The sequence below is a fragment of the Lipotes vexillifer genome, unplaced genomic scaffold (genome assembly GCF_000442215.2).
Source record: "Lipotes vexillifer unplaced genomic scaffold, Lipotes_vexillifer_v1.1 scaffold470, whole genome shotgun sequence".
Lineage (NCBI taxonomy): Eukaryota > Metazoa > Chordata > Mammalia > Artiodactyla > Lipotidae > Lipotes > Lipotes vexillifer.
The window spans coordinates 2693589-2714847 of NW_006799533.1; the positions used below are offsets into that span (position 1 = coordinate 2693589).

The 21259-nt window shown below is 45.9% G+C and overlaps 1 protein-coding gene across 1 annotated transcript in view; it reads right to left on the reverse strand.

Annotated features, from left to right (window-relative positions):
• Positions 1-2252, reverse strand: part of FAM124A (family with sequence similarity 124 member A) — a 112214-nt gene extending 109962 nt beyond the window's left edge. The window contains exon 1 of the mRNA XM_007471688.1: positions 2188-2252. Within this exon, the coding sequence (XP_007471750.1) occupies positions 2188-2252 (65 nt within the window). The remainder of the gene's footprint in view (positions 1-2187) is intronic.
• Positions 2253-21259: the final 19007 nt, after the last annotated feature.

The window sequence follows — 21259 nt, forward strand, 5'->3', positions numbered from 1 at the left end:
ATGTGGTTATATGCAGGGTGCAGAGACGAGCCTGCCAAGTGACAAGGCCAGAGAGAGAGGGGTGGGGACCCCATTAACACTGGGGCTTGTAGGCCATGCTAAACTCTTTGTGCTTTATAGATGACAGAACCACTAAAAGTTTGCAAGGCAGAGAGACACGATCTGATTTGCGTTTTTAAAAATAATGATAACAAACATACTGAGCAAGCTTTCTTCATGCTTTCTACACAATCTCGACAGGTAGCTGTATGAAAGCTGGAGAGGGTAAGAGGCGGCAAGCTCTGGAAAAGCAGGGAAACTGTGAACAGTTTTTAAATAAGTAATCTCAACTTTAAGGGATATATGAATATGCAGCAAATACAAGACTGATAAGGATTCACTGAAACTATTTTATTTAAATCCATGCCACTTTACCTTTAGCTTAAGAATGCTACTGAGGCAATAAGAATTCTTCAAACAATTCTGTCCTGTTAACTTACACACTTATGACAGAGACAGAGAGGTGTCAGCATGCTCAGCAAGCCCCTCCCAGGAGCCCTGACAGCTGTCATGCTGTTTGTTGGGATCCTGGGGTGATGACATTCCTGGGTCAGGGCTTTCTCTCCATTTCTCCGAGAGAGCCCTGGCATAAAAGACCTCTTTCAGGTGAGCTCTGCAAATTGAAAACCAATGGACCAGCCAGTGCTTTATTTAACCCAGCTGAAAATGACCTGATTACTTTTGTTTCTTCTACTCATGTTCAGCTAACAGGTGGGGCGGGGGTGGGGGGAAGCCAAGGATCTTCAGTTAAAGTTGATAAATGCCCCACATACAAAGCGTGGGAGAAAGCACAGGAGTTCAGTATTTGGAATCAGGTTACAACACTGGAGTGTAACAGGGTTCTGTAGCGAACCATCAATGATCACAAGTGCGGATAACAGGGAAAGCCCATTGCAGGGTAACTGTTTTGGGGCAGTAAACTCCTGGATTTCGGCTCCAGTGGATAGAGGCTGTAAGGAAGGGCGGGGTTGGGCAGGCAGGGGGTGGGGGCTGCCTAGGGAGCCTTTCTCCGGGTCAGGTGTGACCCTAGGTCTATTCTGGGCCTGGACTCTCTTCCTGTCCTCTCAGGGTTGCCAAATCCTTAGATCTATGTCTAAATCTCCCCAGCCTTCTTGGAATGAGGCTTTCTGTGTTCTGGGCAGCTCCAGCCCTCCCCCTGGGTTACTGCAGATAGGCAAAGACACCCTTTCCTTCTGGGTCGGTACCCGCATCCTGGATGTAGCGCTGACTCTGCACCGGGAAGTCCTCTAGAGACAGGGGCTGGGCGGAAGGCTTTACAATGACGTTCGTCTCCTAAAAGACATTCAGTCTTTTGTCCCACTCAGGAAAACAGTGCTGTTCGGAGAGGATTAATTAGTCTCCAAAGCTTTGGACTAATTGTTTGAGTCCGCCGAAGAGAAGAGGACATTTTAAAAAATATGCAAGGCTAGATCCTAGCACCATCTTCATCCCACCTGTGCCCAAGGCAAGCGGCTCCAGCTGGGACAGGTGCGCTCAGAAGTGAGGAACTTCGGCGGGGCAGTGGAGGAGCTGGGGTGGGGGGGGCGTCTTGGCAAAGCACAAAAAAGCCATAAAATGAAAAACGCCATCCTCTTAGAAGACTTCTCAAAGGCGTTTAGGTCTCACGTGTCCTACCCGCTTTACCTTTTCTCCCCATCCCCAGACCCCCATCCTGGACTCCAGGGGGTTCCGGAGCAACAATAAGAAAGTCCTCGCGGAAGGTGGAAACAAGTGCAAGAGCATCCCTTGTCTCTCTAACGGTGATACCGGGGGACACTGCATTTGCCCGGCACTCCGCATCAGCTCAGTGATGACGGAGAGCAAGAGGGTCTGGGGTGGTGTGGGCTGCGTGGGGTTACTCTGAACCTTGAGTCCTTCCACTTTTCTGCCCTCCAGGGTGGGGCCCGCCCTGACCGGGGCAGCCACGGACCCCGCCGCTCTGCCCCCAGGGCCGGCCCAGCAGAGAGCGGGCTCGCCACAGCCCCTCCGGCTTCCCCAGGGGACCCGGCAGGAGAAACAGTCCCCGCAGCCGCGTCCCGCCGAAGCGACTCCGGCGCGGGGTCCAGGAAGGTCCCGGGCCGGGAGGAGCCGCCGCGCAACTCGGAGAGTGGCCCCCGCCCACTGCCCGGCCCGGTGCGCGCCGCTCACCCTCCGGTCTCTGCGCCCGAGTCCACGCAGTCATCCTCCTCGCCGCTACCCGCCTTGGGGTCCATGGCGCGTTCCCCGCCGCGCTCCGCTCGCGGGCGCCGGCGTGACCCGGGACGCGCTCCCTCCGGGCCGCCCAGCGCAGCCCGGACCAGCCCGAGCTGGCTGGGCTCCCTCTGAGCGTCTCACGGTCCGGGATCCGGCAAACAACTCAGGAGCCAGCCCGCGCCGCGCCCTCTCCTGGCCGCGCCCAGCCAGGCCCCCGGGGCTGCTCCCGCCCCGCCCCTCGCCGCTCGGCCGTGCAAGCGTTTGCGCGCGCAAGAGGGTGAGTGCACGGAGCGCGTGTGCGCGCGGGGGTGTGCACGTGAGCCAGGGTATGTGCGTACGCAAGAGGGCGTGTGCACGCAGTGTGAGCGCGCGCGCGCGGGGGGATGTGTGCAGAATATGTGCGCGCGCAAGAGGGTGTGTGCTCCGGCTGTGAGTCTGTGCGCGAGCTCGCGTGAGCCCGCGTGTTGCGCGCCTATGAATGGTGTGAATGCATGAGTGGGCGAGGTCTGCGTGGTCGTGCGCACTTGTCTTTGTGGTTTGCTGTGGGCAGGTATGTATTTGTAGTGCACGCTTCTGGGTGTCTGCTGACCGCGTGTGATGTGTGAGTGAGCCGTCCCTCCCCCCTGGGCCCACAGTCCCGAATTCAGAATCCTAGGGATTGCCCGGAGGTGCCTCAGCCCCAGCGTCGCGAGTTCCACCAAGAAACCCCAGGCCGCACGGTGAAAGCAAGGAGGAATCAGTTCAACTTCTGGACCAGTTAGAACATCTATAGGTGTTTTGGTACAGTTCCCCCAGAATTGCCAACAGTGAATTCATTATCACCTTTCTTAGCACAGGTCTGAGTGGCTTCCCACCACCAACGTGCCAGTTTACAATTGGTGTCATGCATTCTTTTGCTAGTTTAAAAAAAAAAAAAAAAGCCTTTAAAAATAACTTAAAGACCATTGCAGGCACCTGCATTCAGGGGTTGTTGTTGTAAGGGGATAATGGATGTTTGTAAAGTACCCCACTCAGCACCTGGGGTGAGTTAATGATCACTATTGGAGGGCCTCACCTCCTCTTGGTAGGGTGAGGCTGGATGGAACTTGGGGGCAGGGAGAATCAAAACAGTTTGGATTTAATTCTGACAGCCCTGTCCAAGCCATTGGAAGGCACTCATTTCTTCTTTCTTCTGTTTTAAAGCAAGTTATTTAACCTCTTTGAGCCTTTATTTACTTATCTGTAAGATGGGACTATTGATATCTACCCTATAGCCTGTTGTGAATTTAATGAGATCATACATAAAAATACCTAGCATTGGTCCTGATACATGCTAAGCACTAGTACCAGGCAGCTATCATTACTTTTAAAGCACGAGCTAGCTATAGTCCCAGTCTCAATTTGCAAAGCAGTGACAAGTGGTATCACTGAAGGGGAATCCATTCTTTCCTCTCTCCCTATCCCCTCCCTTCTGTTCTTCCTTCCTACTTACCTAAATGTCACTCCTTTTGATTCTTATCTCAATTAAATTACATAAAAGAGAAATCCAACTAAACAAAAGAAGAATAGACATGCAATCTCATCATCAAGAAAAAACACAGGTAAATATGCCGACCCCAAATCTTAACTGAATTGTCCTTACTGAGCATAAAATTCCGTGCACACGTAACAGAAATGGATATATTATACTCAATTTGTGCTCATTAGCTGAAAGAAAGGAGCATGCCAGTTCAAAGGAGACTCCCGCCACCTCCCACCCCATGTACCAATTCCTAAAAGAAAATTCTCAGATGAGGCAAAAGGAATGTTGTGAGAGATTTAAAGCACAATGTCATTAATGACCATCTTAAATTTATCCATGCAGTCGATAAGTAAATACCAGACAGGAGGCTGAATTCTGGATATACAAATAAGGGAAAACAGCAACAGATAAGATGCCTGCCCTCACGGAGCTTATAATCAGGAGAGGGAGACTTATTAAACAAGTGTATATTAAAATATATATAAAACATCAGTGGAGATGAATGCTATGAAGAAAAGAACAGTGTGCCCTGAGAGAGAATGTAATTCAAGTTGGAATGTCAGGGAACGCTCTCCTGGGAAGGCATATTTAGCTCTCTTCTGCCTCAGGGCCTTTGCACTTGCCGTTTCTTCTCCCTGGAATAATTTTTCCCAGATTTTCTGCAAGGCTCCTACCACATGTCTTTCAGAAGTCTGTTCAAATGGCCCCTCATCAGAGAGCCCTTCCCAACTAAACCTACATCACAGTATCCCTTACCCTGATCTGCTCTTTCTAATAACTCTGCCAGCACGTAACATATGATAGGTTTGTTGACTAATTACCTGTTCTTTTTTCCCCAATCCTATCCATGGAATGCCAGCTCCAGGAGAGCAGGGACTCTGTTTTGTTCACTGCTGTATTCCCAACACCTGGAATAGTCCTTCGAGCAATAAATGTGTGTTGAGTGAATGAAAGGGAAGCAGCCCAGGCGTGGAGGGGGTTAGTGAGGAGAGCTTTCCCAGTGCGGAGACCAGCAAGTGTGTGGCAGGACAGGGCACTGAGCATTTGATTAGAGAGGGAGGGAAGGAAAGCTGGGGGACCAGAAGGACACAAAATGGCAAAGATGATAGTGAGCAGCTCTATATACATGTAACATCTCCCAGAAATCAATAGGTCATTATAGCCTATTTGAAAAGTAGAAGGACAGGGCTTCCCTGGTGGCGCAGTGGTTGAGAGTCCGCCTGCCGATGCAGGCGACACCGGTTCGTGCCCCGGTCCGGGAAGATCACACATGCCGCGGAGTGGCTGGGCCCATGAGCCATGGCCGCTGAGCCTGCGCGTCCGGAGCCTGTGCTCTGCAACAGGAGAGGCCACAACAGTGAGAGGCCCACGTACCGCAAAAAAAAAAAAAGAAAAGTAGAAGGACAAATACAGTGTCCATGAGACCAGGTTAAAGGGAGTGATAAAAGTGGCCAAAAAGGTAAGTCCAATGAACATTCTGCTACCTTGTTATCCTTACAGCCATGAGGGAACCTACCTTTGTCTATTCTGTGTAGGGACAATTCATATTTGTCACCTCATTTAATCCTGCACAAAGGTCTGTGAAATAGGTTTATTTTTCCACTTTACAGTTGAGGAAACTAAAACCCCAGTGAGTTCAAGGCCCTTGCCCCAGGCCACCCAGTGAGTGAGTCGGGGAGCCGGTGACCCATTTAATGTGGATGAGTCCTTGTCATCTGCCAGGAAGGCTCTAGGTGGGCCAGGTACACCCTCAGGAAGGCAACACTAAGAAAAAGAGCAGAGAAGAAACAGTGAAATTAGCATGGCCCTTAGAAAATGAGATGCTGCTTAAATTATTTCAGTCTTTCTCAAATATCCAGAGAAAGGTCAGACCAGACAAAAACCTGGACCGCATCTCAAATGATACATTGATTCAGGTCCCCTCAACTGCAGGGGACACAAGTGTTATTTATTATTGGCACAGCCTCAGATGGTGACTCAGTGATGCATTTAATATGGGGAAAAGAAAATTTTTGAACAGTCTTCACTGTCCCTATGAGCACCCGTATCCAGCTCCCGTGTAAGATTTTGGGTCTTAGGAGCCTCACTTTGTTATTTTTTTGGTAAAAGAGCTGTCAGCGGGTAATCAGCGCAAGGACCTTGTAGTGATCGCAATAGGGTATTTTGCCCATAACCTTTACATGGTTCCTGGGCTCTACTTCCAGCTATTTAATGTTGATCACTTTAACTGTTGACCGGGGTGGGGGCGGGGAATGCAACGCCCTCCCCCTCCCCGCTGTAAGATGTGGGCAGAGGAGTGTCACTGGTCTGCTTAGAATGCCCTGCCTTCCTCCTTAAAGACGTTCCCATCAACGTGTGAATGGGGGGAACACTGAGGTAGGGTGTAATAGGCCAGGAAAAATGAAAGGTGATTTCTGACCAGAATCCGACAGGTCACTAGAGAAACAGGGTAGATCATGAGCTGTTTTAGCTCTCACTACAAGTCAGGCATTGTGGTAGGGGCCTTATGCGCACCATCTCTTTAATCCTCACACAAACCTGTGGGGCTTCCATTGTCCTTAAAATGGGGTTCTTGGCGTAAATCGCAGAGGAAATGTGAAGCCCTCTAGAAACCGCGAAGCATATGATTACAAGATGTCACTGATTTTTTTATCACTTTTTCTCAGACAGATCTGAACACACTCTTGTGTTGTATTTCACCTAGAATACTGTTTCAGCCTCTGTGGATGTTGTAGCATGGAGTGGTGTATTAGAAAACAAGACCATCCGTCTATTTATTTGTTAAGCACTCATTGTGTGCCAGGCATTGGCTGGGTGTCAGGGACACATTGGAACAAGTCAGAGGCAGTGGCTGGCCTCATGGAACTTTTGAGGTAAGGAGAGGGCAATTTATCTTGTTCCAGACCCCACTGGGCAGGGCCAGCCCTCCCACCAAGCTGAGCTTCCTTAGAGGAAGCCCTACCAGGAACCTGACACCATTATTGGAGGAAAAACTCAAAATAATCTGATGGTAAAGAGCTTTGATTTTGCCAGTGAAAGAGATAGATTAGCAATCAAGGAGGCCAAAAGTAATTGGGACAACGCCAAAGGTTTTAAACAATAGAAGGTAAGTAGCTTTAAGATAAGAAATTTAAAGGCTAGAGATTGAACACAGATAAAAATAAAAATCTCCTGGGCATGGGATTTGCTTGGGTTTGAGTTTCAAGTTAGAGGGAAGTTAGGCCACTTCACTGCATGAGTCTAAATCTTCTGGACCATTTGTTGTAAGACCAGCCTGATCTAATACACTAATTTAGGGTATCCAGTAGAGTTTGAGAAGTTTTGTTCATTCAGTTTTATTTAATTCTTTATTTTAAGAAATACATTTCTGGGACTTCCCTGGTGGTCCAGTGTTTAAGACTCCAGGTCTTTGCTGCAGGGGTGCAGGTTTGATCCCTGGTTGGGGAAGTAACCCAGAAATAAAATATTCAGGTTAAAGAGAAACATGAAAAAAAAAATCTCTTTCTTCCAAGCCTCCAGAAGAGTTTGTCTGATGTGAAAAATAAATATTATGATCATGACAAGAAAAATTATAAACTATTGACAAGTCTACTTAGACAAAGAAAGCCACTAGCCTTACAGGCAAGCATAAGGGGACCAGATGGCAAAGGGATACAAGAAACTACAGATAAACTGTTGAGTTGGAAAATAATCTTATTAAAATATAAATGACTCCGCTTGGATAGGGGAGAGCAAAGATAGTGGTCCTGCCTTGGAGCCTCCGCAAGAACTCTCAGCCTGCAGTTTACCGGGTAGATCTGGAGTCCAAGGCCAGACATCCCACACCGTGCCCATGGTTACCCCTCCAACTGTCAGGTGGTGGGCGAAAAATGAGATGGTAAGGTGAAAGACCTCTGGAAAAGTGCTGTGGAAATGTACAAATACGGGGAAACCCTAGACTCAGGACGCTGCCCTCCAGGCCCCTGAGAGGACGGTCATGCCTTCTGGTAATCGTGGCTGGGTCACCTATTTATCATATTAACGATGTAGATTTGGGATGTTGGCTGGCTTTCCTCTTCCTCTTCTCTCTCACACTTTGCTTCAGTGACCCAGTCTTCCACCACTCTGCCTGTCTTCGTTTCTTAGGGCTGCCATAACAAAATACCACACACTGGGTGGCTTCCACAACAGCAAGTTAATTTCTCACCTTTCTGGAGTCTGGAAATCCAAGCTCCAGATGTTGGCAGATGTGGTTTCTCCTGAGGTCTCTCTCCTTGGCTTGTAAACGACCGCCTTCTCTCTGTGTCCTCATGTGGTCATTCCTCAGTGTGCACATCCCTGGTGTCTTTGTGTGTGTCCAAATCTCCTCTTTTTATAAAGACACCAGTCAGATTGGATTAGGGCCCACCCTAATGGCCTCATTTTAATTTATTACCCTAGAGACCTTAACTCCAAATCCGGTCACATTCTGGGGTACTGAGGATTAGGGCTCCAATATATGAATTTGCAGGTACAAAATTTAACCCGTAATACTGCCTTTGAAGACGTCTCACATAGGAGGCAGGACAATATGCGTAGTGGGTAGGTCTGAGTTTTCGCGCTGACCAGACTGCTCGAGTTCAGACTCTCCCGCTATCACCTACTAGGTTTGTGATCTGAGGCAAGTTTTGTAACTTCTCTGAGAGTCAGTTTCCTTGTTTGTATCACAGGCACACTAAGGGCTTGTGAGGACTGAGAAGTTATTACATGGAGGTAGCGCCCGGCACGTGGGAAGTGTTGGGTGTTAATCATCATTTTGTTCTGCTGTCAGCTTCCAAGTCTCTCTCTCCATGAGCTCTCTCATGATCTGTATCTGACTGTCCAAATGCACCTGCCCGCCTCCACACCAATGCCATGCACTCACTCTCTCGTCAAAAGATACTGACTTGGGGGCTTCCCTGGTGGCGCAGTGGTTGAGAGTCCGCCTGCCGATGCAGGGGAGGCGGGTTCATGCCCCGGTCCGGGAAGATCCCACGTGCCGCGGAGCGGCTGGGCCCGTGAGCCATGGCCACTGAGCCTGCATGTCCGGAGCCTGTGCTCCCTGGCGGGAGAGGCCACAACAGTGAGAGGCCCGCGTACCACAAAAAAAAAAAAAAAAAAAAAAGAAAACGAAAAAAGATACTGACTTGGGTATCGTGATGGATCTGGTTGAAATAAGATAAACCCCTGTCCTTGAACCCCCTGCTTACTGGGGGATCCAGGCAAGTGAACTGCAAACCTCAATACGATGTAATTAATGTCATGACAGATGTGTGTGCAGTTCAGTTTCGAAACGCTGTTAGAGCCACGGAAGGGATGGAAGGGAGGAAACAATACATCCTGAGCAGGGTTGGGCGGGGTGGGTGAGAACGAGGAGGAAGGGCTGGGAAAGTTTCACAGAATAGAAAACGTAAGTTGAGACTTAAGGAGTGAGTAGAATTCATCAAACAGAAAGAGGAAGGGCACAAACCTTTCTTCTTTGAGGTCTAGGCTGTTCTGCCTTCCCTTCCACATCCTTCCCACCCCTTCTGGTCCCCTTGCTCCTGGTGGGTTGATATAACAGACTTCCTTGTTCCTTCCCTGGTCCAATGAGGACTTTGACGTTTGGCTCAAAATAATCCTTTCCACCACCCCAATAATGCCTTCATTTTACAACTGCTCCAGCTGCAGTTTAAAACTCCAAGATACAAATTTATGTTCCCGGCCTTCTTACTCCCGTTTCTGGCTCCCCACCTGTTCCCTAACCTCATAAAGACTTCTATTTACGCATCTCAGAGTTGAACCACCCTAAAGGTCTCTGGATAGGTCTGCAGATTTAAGAACTTTCACGGCCACCATCGACTCACAGAATACGGGCGAACACCTCAACCCGGCGCTGACCCTCCACTGGGCTCTCTTTCCAGTCTCATTTCTCTCTCTATCCTCTTTCCACCCCCTGTGTGGGATCCTGTCCTCCTGGTCATCAACTGTATCCCGGATAGTGCTAGACACTGGGGACATAAATAAAAAAGCACAATTCTTGCCCTTAAGCAGCTGCCAGTTTATTCAAGAGTTAAAAAGCAACCTGACAGTTTGAAAACAATGTGATAACCTTTTTCAAATCCAAAGCCAGGATGAAAGTTTCCTCCTTACCTCCATAAACCCCGGACCTTTTATGTGACCCTGTGGGTGTACTCACCTTGTTTGCTAGCTTTTTTGCCAGAGCTATGTCTGGGGGTCCAGAGCCCTTTATCGTGCTGTGGGTTTACAAACAACGTGGCCACCGAATGAGAAGGTAGCCCTACTGTGGGACTGGCAGGGGGTTGAACAAAGCCTCAGGCTCAGATGACCACTCTGCTGGGTTGACTGGTAGGCAGTGCTCTGACTAGACTAGCTGCCTCAGGGTAGCAATGTGGAGAGGTACTGCCAGTATCTTTGGGACCATGATGCTGGCAACAGCTGCTTGCTCTGGCAATTGCGTGGGTTGTCAACACCCACAATGACTATCCTCAAAATAAAATCTCTCCACCTAAAGGCTCCTATCCCATCCGTCCTTCTCAGAAACGTTGCCCTGCTGCTTGCCGTTTCTCTCTGCTGTATCTTCAACCTCTCCCGAGATCTCTCCCATCAACATTCAAATAGTCCTGTCTCTCATGTTGAACAACAAAAAGACCTTTTAAACTCCACATCCTCTTTCATCAACTGCCACTCCTTCACACAGCCCATTTCCTGAAAGCATTGTCCATATCTGTCATCTCCGTTTCCTTCCATTCCAGATAGGCTTCAGATTCCTTAGACACTAATGCCTCCCTTCTTCTTGGGACAGTCTATTTCCTGGGTTCCCATAGTATAACGCTTCCTGGTTTGCTTCCCATCCCTCTGGTCACGTCTACTTTGGCTCTCATGCAGCCTCTTCCACAGGTTTCATGGACTGGAGTCCTCAAAGTCTGTTCCTAGGCTCTCTTCTCTTACTTTGCACTCTCTCCCTTGACCCATGATTTCAACTGATGCACATACGCTCCCAAAACGAATCTCTAACTGCGACATCTCTGTACCTCAGACTTGTGGATCTTACTGTCTCCTTGACGTCTCTTCTTGGACGTCCCAAAGGCACTTCCAATTAAAGTCATAGAAAACTGAACTCGTGGTGGCCACGCCCATCCTCTCTACCCGCTCACCCTGCCACGATGCTCTTCTCTGTTTCTCATCTCAGTAAGTGGTATCACCATCCATCCTAGTATGCAAGCCAGAGGTTTCATCCTTGAAAACTCCCCTTTCCCTTAACCGTTTATCAGTTCATCACCAAGTCCTGCTGTTTCTGCTTGCTAGATGTGCCCTGAAATTTTCTCTTGTCTTCAACTCCACTGCCATCACCCTAGTCCATTCCTCCCTTCTCTCTAAGCTAGCTTATTACACTAATCTTTCAAATGGATCCCTGCGTCCATTCCTGCCCCTCTCATTTAGTCACTGGAGTGCTCTTCCTGAAAGACAAATCTGGCTGTGGCATCCCCAGTGCAGCCTGAAGGATTACAAGAGCTTCCTGTTGCTCTTAGGATGGAGAGCAGAACTGTACCAAACTGTACCAAACCAACCCCACTGCCATTCTCTCTGCAGTCTCTGTTCTCGACTACACTGGCCTTTTTTAGTTCTTCAAATGACCAGCTGCACTCCCTCTCCAGGCACAGAGCCTTTGCTGTGCCAGTTTCCCTATCTGGGATACTTTTCACTTGGTTCACTTGGTCATCAGGTTGCCTCTCAATCATTATTTCCTCCCTCATTAGATGGATCCCCCTATTTATGCTTTCAGAGGATCTTAACGTAGTGGTCATTTTGTATGTTTGTGTGGTACTTTGATCATTCCCTCTTTCCACCTCTAAATGATAAGTTTCACGAAGCCCAGACGTTTCCACTCACCACTGTACCTTCACTGTCTATCACAGTGATTGACAGAGGATGTCATTACAACAGATGCCTCTATGCCTAGCACTTAACAGTGAGCCTAGTACACAGTAGGCATTCTACCAATGTTGCTGAAAGGGTGACTGAGCACATGGACTGTGGATGTTCTGATGCCTTTTCAAATTCCTTGGAGGACACTAAAAATTTTTTCAAAGATATGTAACAGAGCAGACACAGTTCAAATAATTAAGTTTCATCCCACTGGGAGATTTATTTACTGGAAGAAGCATGAAAAAAGGGTATACTGAGTGACAGTGGTTAATTCCCACACCTCCTCAAGAGTTGACCCAAGTGACCTCTGGACTCTTCCTGGCATCAATAATCTGATGTGGAAAACATTATATTGTGAACGGGCTGTGTTTTGATGCTTTCACTTTTCCATAGTATTTTCCAGAATTCAAAATATTATATCTGAATCGTTGGTAAGTGAATTAGATCATTTTCTTCCCAGTCTATCTTTGACTAGCAATCTCCTACTGTGATGGGTGTTGACGCCATGTCACCCAGGATTCTCACAGGGTAGAGGCTGCTAAGCACTGAGAATTGTTTGCCAGAGGTTGTAGAATCATTTCTTATGGAGGGGAAAGGAGCTGTCTTTTAAACATGGGGATTCCTTAGTTCCTCAGGGTTACGTTAAACGTTCTTCTGCTGATGGTGAGTGAAATGATTCCATGAGTTCCCCAGTCTCCCTCTGAATTATGATTCCGTGATCCTATTAATGTTTGACAGAAGGGCAAGTCTTAATGCGCAGTTCCATATAACCCCTGTGTTTCCTCCTGGGGATGAAACTGAATAGAAAATGGAATATATCATAGTGATGGGAATCTGGCTGTGTGCTTTGGAATAGTAACTAGCTGCACAGCTTCGTCTCCTAGGAAACAAGCAAAGCCTGATGTGAGGATCTTGGAGGGCTCATGCTACTGACTCAAAATTTATCTGGGTTTGGCTTCATGGTGGGAGGGAACACATGTGATATTTTATCTGTGAGTCTGGGAACACTGACAAATGGTGTCCTAAGTGATTTAAGAAACCAACAGTGCATAACCAAAAAGATCAAGGTGCAACCACCAGCTTTATGTTAGAAAGGTGGGAATGTGGGTCAGTGAGCTGTGGAAAGTTTTAGGCTGTTTTGCACATAATGCTAAATATCAGGATGATTCATGGGGGGGAAAAAAAGACAGCCAAACACCTGCCCATTTGGTTTCTATGATGCCAAACACTGAGATGTTTGGAAACATGCAACTGTCTGACACTGAAATGACAAACTTTCTGGATGAAAAATTGCGTGGGTTTTTTTTCAATTATTTTGGTGCTGCATAAATCATTTTTGAAAAGTTTATTATATGTAATTAGGATTTACACTGCATTTCAAACCATAAACTATGGCTATCCAGAGAGCTGTTTTTTGTTTGTTTTGGGGGGCTTTGTAATAAACATTTTCCAATTCTATTATGGAATTTTTCCCAAGGGAAAGGTTATAGACCCTTCAACTTGATCTTTCAGCAGCAGCCCATCCAGGTGGCCATGCTCTCCCACCCAGAGCATCCCCCTGTCTTGACATCACCCCTGCTGGTTCTTCTCCCACAGCTCCGGACCCTGTGGCTCAGAGGCCTTTGCCAGATCCTACAGATCAGTCTGACTTCTTGTACTGGAGTCACTCTGTCCTAGTTCTTCTCTCTCTGTCTAGCTCTATCTCTATTTCTCTTTACATTCTCTAATCATTTCCTTGATGTTCCATGCATGCCCATGAATACAAGTACTATCAATAGGCTGACAACGTCTAAATTTGTATCTCTGACCCATTTCTCCCAGCTGAGCTCAAAGAGTAAGTCCAATTCCCTACATGGAATTTTCACTTGGATGTCTCAGAGATGTGTCAAATGCAATATGTCCAAAAGAGAAATTATGATCTTCCTCCCCAAACCTCTACCTTTTCATAGTGAATGATCCCACCATCCACCACAGCCCAGGGTCATCTTTGATGTCTTCCTCTGTCCCACCTTTCACATCCAGCCATCACAAATACACCTCATACATATCTCGTAAGTGTTCCTTCTCCCCCTCTTCAATGTCATCTCTTAGTCCAGGCCAACATCACTGCTGACCTAGATATCTGACTGTGATATCCTCCTAACTGACCCCTGTATCCACTCCTGTCCTCTAACAATCTATTCTCTACACCAGGTAGGGAATACAAACCAGAAATGCAAACCAGATCGTGTAACTACTCTGCTTAAATCTCTCCTAGGATCCCCTACCACCTGTGGGAGCAGCAGGAAGAATGGGCTTGCAGGGTGAGACTCTGAATTATGTCTTAGAAGTGTTGAGCTTGAAATGCCTGTGGGGGGCTTCCCTGGTGGCACAGTGGTTAAGAATCCGCCTGCCAATGCAGGGGACACGGGTTCAAGCCCTGGTCCGGGAAGATCCCACATGCCGCGGAGCAACTAAGCCCGCGAGCCACAACTACTGAGCCCACGTGCCACAACTACTGAAGCTCACACGCCCTAGAGCCTGTGTTCTGCAACAAGAGAAGCCACCGCAACGAGAAGCCCGTGCACCGCCATGAAGAGTAGCCACCGCTCGCTGCAACTAGAGAAAGCCCGCAAGCAGCAGCGAAGACCCAACACAGCCAAAAATAAATAAATACATAATAAAAATACATAAATACAAAAATACATAAACAAATTTAAAAAAAAGACATGCCTGTGGGACATTCAGTTAGGATCTGCTGGGCAGGTGCAGAGGGAAGGCACAGTAGGAGATGTAACTATGGTAGTTGCTGCTGTAACTAAGAACCAAATGGAGATGTTATAAAGGTAAACTAGAAGGTCCAGTCAGAGCTCACAAAATGGCAACCGCACTTGGGTGTGACCATAGCATTCTAGAGGATGTAGAGGGTGGGGAACTCTGACTTGCTAGGACCCCCAGAACTAACTAGTGTTTTAGTGGCTGTTTTGTATACACCTGACTCACAAGAGATTGATGTACGATCACCATGTCAATTCATTCCTTTAGAGTGAGAAATAGAAATACTAAAAATTCTCCCAAAGTCTTAAGTTCACCACTCAATACATTCTCTGCCTGTAAGGCAAATTATGACCAGCAGGCTGCTTCGTGAGCAAAAACTCCAAGGTAAGGAAGCGAGATGAATGATTCTTACTGAATTGTTGGTCCAGAATATTCATACACGTATTTCCAGGTATTGTTGAGCCTGTGTCTTAAAGTTGTTGCTGCATAGCTGAACTTGAGGTTGAGATAAAAACAGTGGAGTTGTTTTTTAATTTTATTGAACTATAGTTGATTTAAAATGTTGTGTTAATTTCTGCTCTACAACAAAGTGACTCAGTTATACATATATGCATTCTTTTTCATAGTCTTTTCCATTATGGTTTATCACAGGATATTGAATATGGTTCCCTGAGCTATACAGTAGGACCTCGTTGTTTATCCACCCTATATATACTAGTTTGCATCTGCTAATCCCAAGCTCCCAATCCTTCACTGCCCCCATCCCCTGCCCTTAGCAACCATAAGTCTCTTCTCTATGTCTGTGAATCTGTTTCTGTAGCTGTTTTTATTTATATATGAGAATTATTTTCTACAAATGTTTTTGCTCCCTTGTAAAAAAAAAAAAAACAAAACAAAAATGGCAAACAAATAACCAGAGGAAAACACAAGGCTATGGAAATGTTCAGGATTTAGGTAGAAATATTTAGCTCAAAATAGATCATAATTCAAAAGGTAACTTTGGACTCTCCATAGGAAACAGCCGGAAGAATGTTCTATAATTTATTAAACTTTTTGCTCTGAGGAAGATAAAGGAGTCATTTGACTCCTCCCTTCTGCCTGGGTCTTAGAAAAAAATAACCAGAGAGAGATAAGTGCCATGCTTCTGATGCAGTTGCCTTGGGGGAAAAGGACCCCCGTGAAGCAAGCTTGGCTCTACTGAGCAGAAACTGGGAGAGGCAATGGATTTCCTCAGAACTGAGGTTCGTAGTCATCTTGCTGCTTCCCGCCCATTAGGGTGATATCGAGAATTTAACTCTGAGCCAGGCGCTGTCTTGGCTCATTGAGTGCTTAAAATCCTGTGACTTAGATGCTCTATTTATCCCCAATTTGCAGATAAGAAAACTGAGGTACAGTAAGGCAGGGAACTTGCTGAAGGCATACAACCGGTAAGTGGCTGAGTGGGGATCTGAACCCAGCTGGTCTGATTCCTGAGTTCACGGTCTCAAGACCCCAACCTCTTCCTTTTGCTCTCCTTGGAAGTGAGAGTCCCGAGCTGATGACCCATGGTCCCAGAACAGGTGACAGCTTCATGTCTGTGGTAAGTCACAATCAGCTTGAGGACACTTTGCCTGCACCCATGGAGGGGTTCCACCTGAGGACCAGGGTAGGAGTGGGGCTGAGATGGGGGGACATTGCTGCCTCTTCTATTGATATTTTTTCTTTCTTACCCACACACCAAAAGATAGGATTCTCTTCTTAAGCACCCTGGCTATGGACCCCTTACTTCAGGCAAACCCTGGGTGGGGCTTGGGGATGGTGATGGGGAAACAGAGCGTGAAGCATGGAGGCGAGCTCTCAGGTCAGAACACAGGGGTTCCCTCCCCTCTGGTCAGTGCAGTGGACACAGGGCTGCACTGTCTGGCTGCTCTTTCTTTAGGTCACCTGCTGACCACATCCTTCTGTTCAAGCCTTTTCTTCAGGAAAAGCAAAATACGATTGTTCAGATTTCAGCTTTCTTAGCTAAAAATCTCACTCCAGTTGTGCCCCTTGGAGAGGAAGGCCCAGCATGACTGGGCTTGGACAGACGCAAATAGCATAGTTTTGTGTTTCTACACAATCTCTTAGTTTTCTTCTATATATGATAAACGTTATCCACTGTGCCATTGGTTTTTCTGTTTAATACTCAGCAGGTGCCATTACTTATACATTACAATGATGATGGGGGTGGCGATGGGAGTGGAAATTGCCTCCTTCTTTCTGTGGGTTGGTGTAGGAAGAATGTTATGAGCATTTAAGTGAGAAGCCAGTGTAGGGGGAGAGAGAAAAGAGTCAAAGCAGCCCTCGGAACATTACTGATTAAGGGAGGGCCCCAGGCAGGAGGAGACTAGGAAAGAGCCTAGATCAGTGGGAGACTATGTTATGGAAGTCAGAGGTGAGAGTTTTGGGAATGGGCTTAGTCATCAAGAGTGTCGGTCAAGTCGACATATCATGTGGAGGTCAAGTCGGATGAGATCCATGAAGAAAGTGCTGAGAATCAGAAAGCCCTACAGAAAGTGAAACAAGGTGTCATTACAGTGGTGGAGACTCTGAGAATCAGGTGACAGGAAGGTTTGTCGATTCCAGTTCAGGGGGTTGCAGACCCAAATCAGACTGGAGAATTAGTCAATGTGAACCTGAACCCAGATGTGTGAACTAAGAGATGACTCCATTAGACAGGTGTGGGCTGAGTGTCCTTATTGCGATATTGTCCAGAAAAGGGGGCTCAAATCTTATGGCTCAGGGTTATTTGCAAAATTGCCCTGCATATCTATGACTTGCTAAAAAGCAACTTCGATTGTCAGAGGGATCACCCACGCTTTCTTGGAAGGGTCACCTCAGTTCTCTTGGGTAGTAACCTCAGCTCCAGGTCCCTTCGAACAGTCACCTCCATTTGCTTGAAATAATAAAATTGTTTACTTGCTTAGCATCTTTAACCCTGGGAATTAAAGAAATGATGGCATAAATCAAATCTATTGTGTTCATGTTCCTGTGTTAAGTTAAGGAACGTTCTATGTATATTTAAAGTGTAAAGTTTAAAAGAATTCAGCATATTATTTGATTGACACACTCCTACCTCAGGGCCTTTGCACTTGCTACTCTTCTGCCTAGAAATCTCTTATTCCCAATTGCCTCATCCCTTGCTTTGCTAAATCCTTTAAGTCTTTACTCAAATATTGACTTATCAATAAAACTTGCCCTAACCACCTTTTTAAAAAGTTGCACTTCATTCCTTTCCCTCTCTGCTGAATTTTTTTCACAGCATCAGCCACCATCGTACATACTATATATTTTAATTGTTTATTTGCCTCCACTGTGCACCAGGTACTGCTCTAGTGCTGAAGATAAAGTGACAAACAAAACAGACATGTTTTTAGAGCTGCTTGGGGTCGGAGTGAATTTACCAGGGCGTGGTTGACTAGCAAAGGCTAACTGGAAGACCTTCTCAGGAACAATAAGGCTGAGGAGGAATAAAATTGTCTAAAAGGATTTCAATCATCTTAACACAAATTAAGTGCTTTTATTAAGTTGTATTAAGTTGTTGTGTTAATGATGTGACTTCATACACATGACACTTATGTAATGTTATAAACGTCTCTTACCTCAATTTTTAAATTTAAAAAATTTTTAAATGTTGTAATCGAATAAATGATTCCATCAGGAAAAAAGATATGCATATGGTTAAAAATTTAACATACAACAAAACCATTTACAATGAAAAATGGGGCTCTCTTCCACTCCAAATTTCTTGTCTTTTCAACCTAATTCCCTCCAACAGTTTTTCCTGCTTCCTTTCAGACATTTTCCATGCAAATACTCACATATATGAATATATTATTTTTGACCAATTTGCAACATTACAGACTGCATTGCCTTGATTTTTTCTGGCCACACTGTGTGGCTTGTGGGATCTTAGTTCTCCGGTCAGGGAATGAACCTGGGCCCTTGGCAGTGAAAGCAGGAGTCCTAACCACTGGACCACCAGGGACTTCCAGCCTTGATTTTTCACTTAAAGTATTTTAAAGATGTTCCTATGTGAATATATACAGGCCTGCCTCCCTTTAAAAATGGCTTTTTAAAGTATTTCACTGCACGGGTGGCCACAATTTAAACTAGTAACTTACTGATGAACCCAAACAATACCTGGGTGAACATCCTTATAATACCTATTTGTTAATTTGTCTGTGTGCAGATATATCTGTAGGGTAAGTTGTTAGAAGCAGAATTGCTGACGTGAAGATATGAGGCTCTATGACCCAAAAGTTTAAAATCTTTCTTCCTCAAACTCTGGTTTGAATGAATGCAAAACTTGGTTTTACTTCTAGGATTTCCCACTGTGTTCATCCAGCATAGGGCTTGATAATTCATCCCTTGCTGCCCAATTTCCTATCCTAATAATGAAGCTACTTAATAGCTATGCAAATACACTGGAGATGTAATTTATTAAAGTGGCATCAGAAAGTACCACTTATGCGCTGGGAGAATTGACAATAATGCAATTCCACAAGTCTTTATTAGAGGCTTAATTCATGGGCCTGCTTCATCCTTTTGTGTGTGTCTGGGTCACATTCGTGGTTCTCAGCCACTGCAGAGAAGAGAATGGAGGGTGCCTCCCCATCTGAAAATGTGGCAGAGCTGGACCTACTGAACATGCTTTTATTGGCCAGCAGGAGAGCTTTCTGTGGGCACAAATTAAGTGGATTCAGGAAAACCCCTCTCTCCTAGGGAATCTTGGGGGCACTCAGCCCCTCCCAGAACATCTGGGCTTGCTCCACCTCTGCAGGGGTGGGACGGTCCAACGTGGAGATGCTGGAAGAAGATATTAGAGTAGGGAGCCATCCTGTGGCTCTTGGAACATCACAGGTGGCTTTAAAGGAGGCTTGGAGGAAAAACTGCCAATAAAGTCAAACTTCTTTTCTTTTTTTATAATAGGGCAGAAAGATTATTACCAAGAAGTGAAGCCACACATTCCTAGAGGAGGACTGGTAAGCCAGTTCTATGGAGGAGGGGAAAAAAGCCCTGATTTATAGTGCTTGCCAGTTTCCATGGTGTAATTATTTCCACCATGGCTGGTTGGGAAAAGATGTACACATTGGGAATGTGTACATCATAAGCCAGTGTGAACCGACCCTAGCTCCCTGCGACACGTTAATTTTATACATAAGTGGGAGAACTGTTCATTTCTCCAGGTAGAATTCTTGTCTGCAAATCTTCACAGTTGTATCGATACCACCACCTGTCCAACTGATATTGAGAGAATAGGAACCATTTTATAACTAACAGCAAATAATATTGGTGTTCTGGTTACTACGGCTGCTAACAAAACCCCAAAATGTAATGGCTTCAAAAACCATTTTACATCTGTGACTCTGTTTGACTCTATTTCTGTTCTGTAAATAAGTTATGCTTACCAGGGTGGGGAAAGGGCGAGGGGGAGGGATAAATTGGGAGATTGGGATTGACATGTACACACCAGTATATATAAAATAGATAACTAATGAGGACCTACTGTATAGCACAGGGAACTCTACTCAATACTCTGTACTGACCTATATGGGAAAAGAATCTAAAGAAGAGTAGGTATATGTATATGTATAACTGATTCACTTTGCTGTACAGCAGAAACTAACACAACATTGTAAATCAGCTATACTCCAATAAAAATTTTTTTAAAAATTTATTATGCTCACCGATTTTCTGGGCCAGGAATTAGGAGACGGGCGATCTGGGGATGGCCTATCTCTGTTACATGATAGGGGACTCAACTAGGAAGACTCAAAGCCTGGGTTTACTTGGTAACTGGAGGCCTGGGATCACCTAGAAGGCTTCCTCACTCACATGTCTGTTGGTTGATACTGGTTTTCATCTGTTACTGCAGCTGAGGCTATTGGTCAGAACACCTCCATATGGCCTCTCCATGTGGCTACTTGGGCATTCTCATAGAACGGTAGCTAGGTTCCAAGAGCAAGCATCCCAGGAGAACCAGGTAAAAGCTGTATCCCCTTTTATGCTGTAGCCTTGTTTCTTATTTGTTTCTTTGTTCAGGAGAACCTGTAAGACACAATGTCATTTCTGCTAAAGTTATAAGCTTACCCAGATTCAAGGGGGAAAGAATACAGAGCCTACCTCTCAATAGGAGGAACGTCTACATCACATCTTAAGAAAAGTATGTGGGTTGGGAAGTATTTTTGTGGCCATCTTTGGAAATGATAACATATCAGAATTGTCTTTTAGGACACTCTTCAGAGAAGCAGACTAGGAATGACTCCCATCCTGCTCTTTCCCAAACCTCCCTTGAAGCTTTGATCCTTCAGAGAGACATCCAAGAACTCTGTTAAGATCCATTTTGTCTAGGTGTTCTAGACTCCGTGTGTTCTAGACTCTGTCACCAGAGGAGAGTGTGAGGGGCTCTATTAGCTTAAGAAACCAGAAGAATCATCTTCATACACACATTCATTCAACAAAAATTTATCAGCACCTGCTCTGTGCCTGGCACTGTGCTAGGTCCTTGGGAGAACAGACAGAACCATCCTGTACTCTCAGTGCTGGGGTTATAATGGAGGAGACGAACAACAAAGTAACAAATAAACAAAGCAGAATATTGATAGCTTGTAACAAGTGCTAAAAGGACATTGACTGGGATATGTGACCGAGAATGACTGGCAGGGTGCTTATGTTGATAGAGTGGAGAGGGGCAGGCTTTCTGAAGAAGTGAGTTTTAAGATGATAAATGAAGGACTAGGAAAAGACTTGAAGAGTGTCTTAGAAACAGGAGACAGCAAATCTAAAGTTCCCAAGGTAGGGAAGAGTAAATTGTGTTCTAGG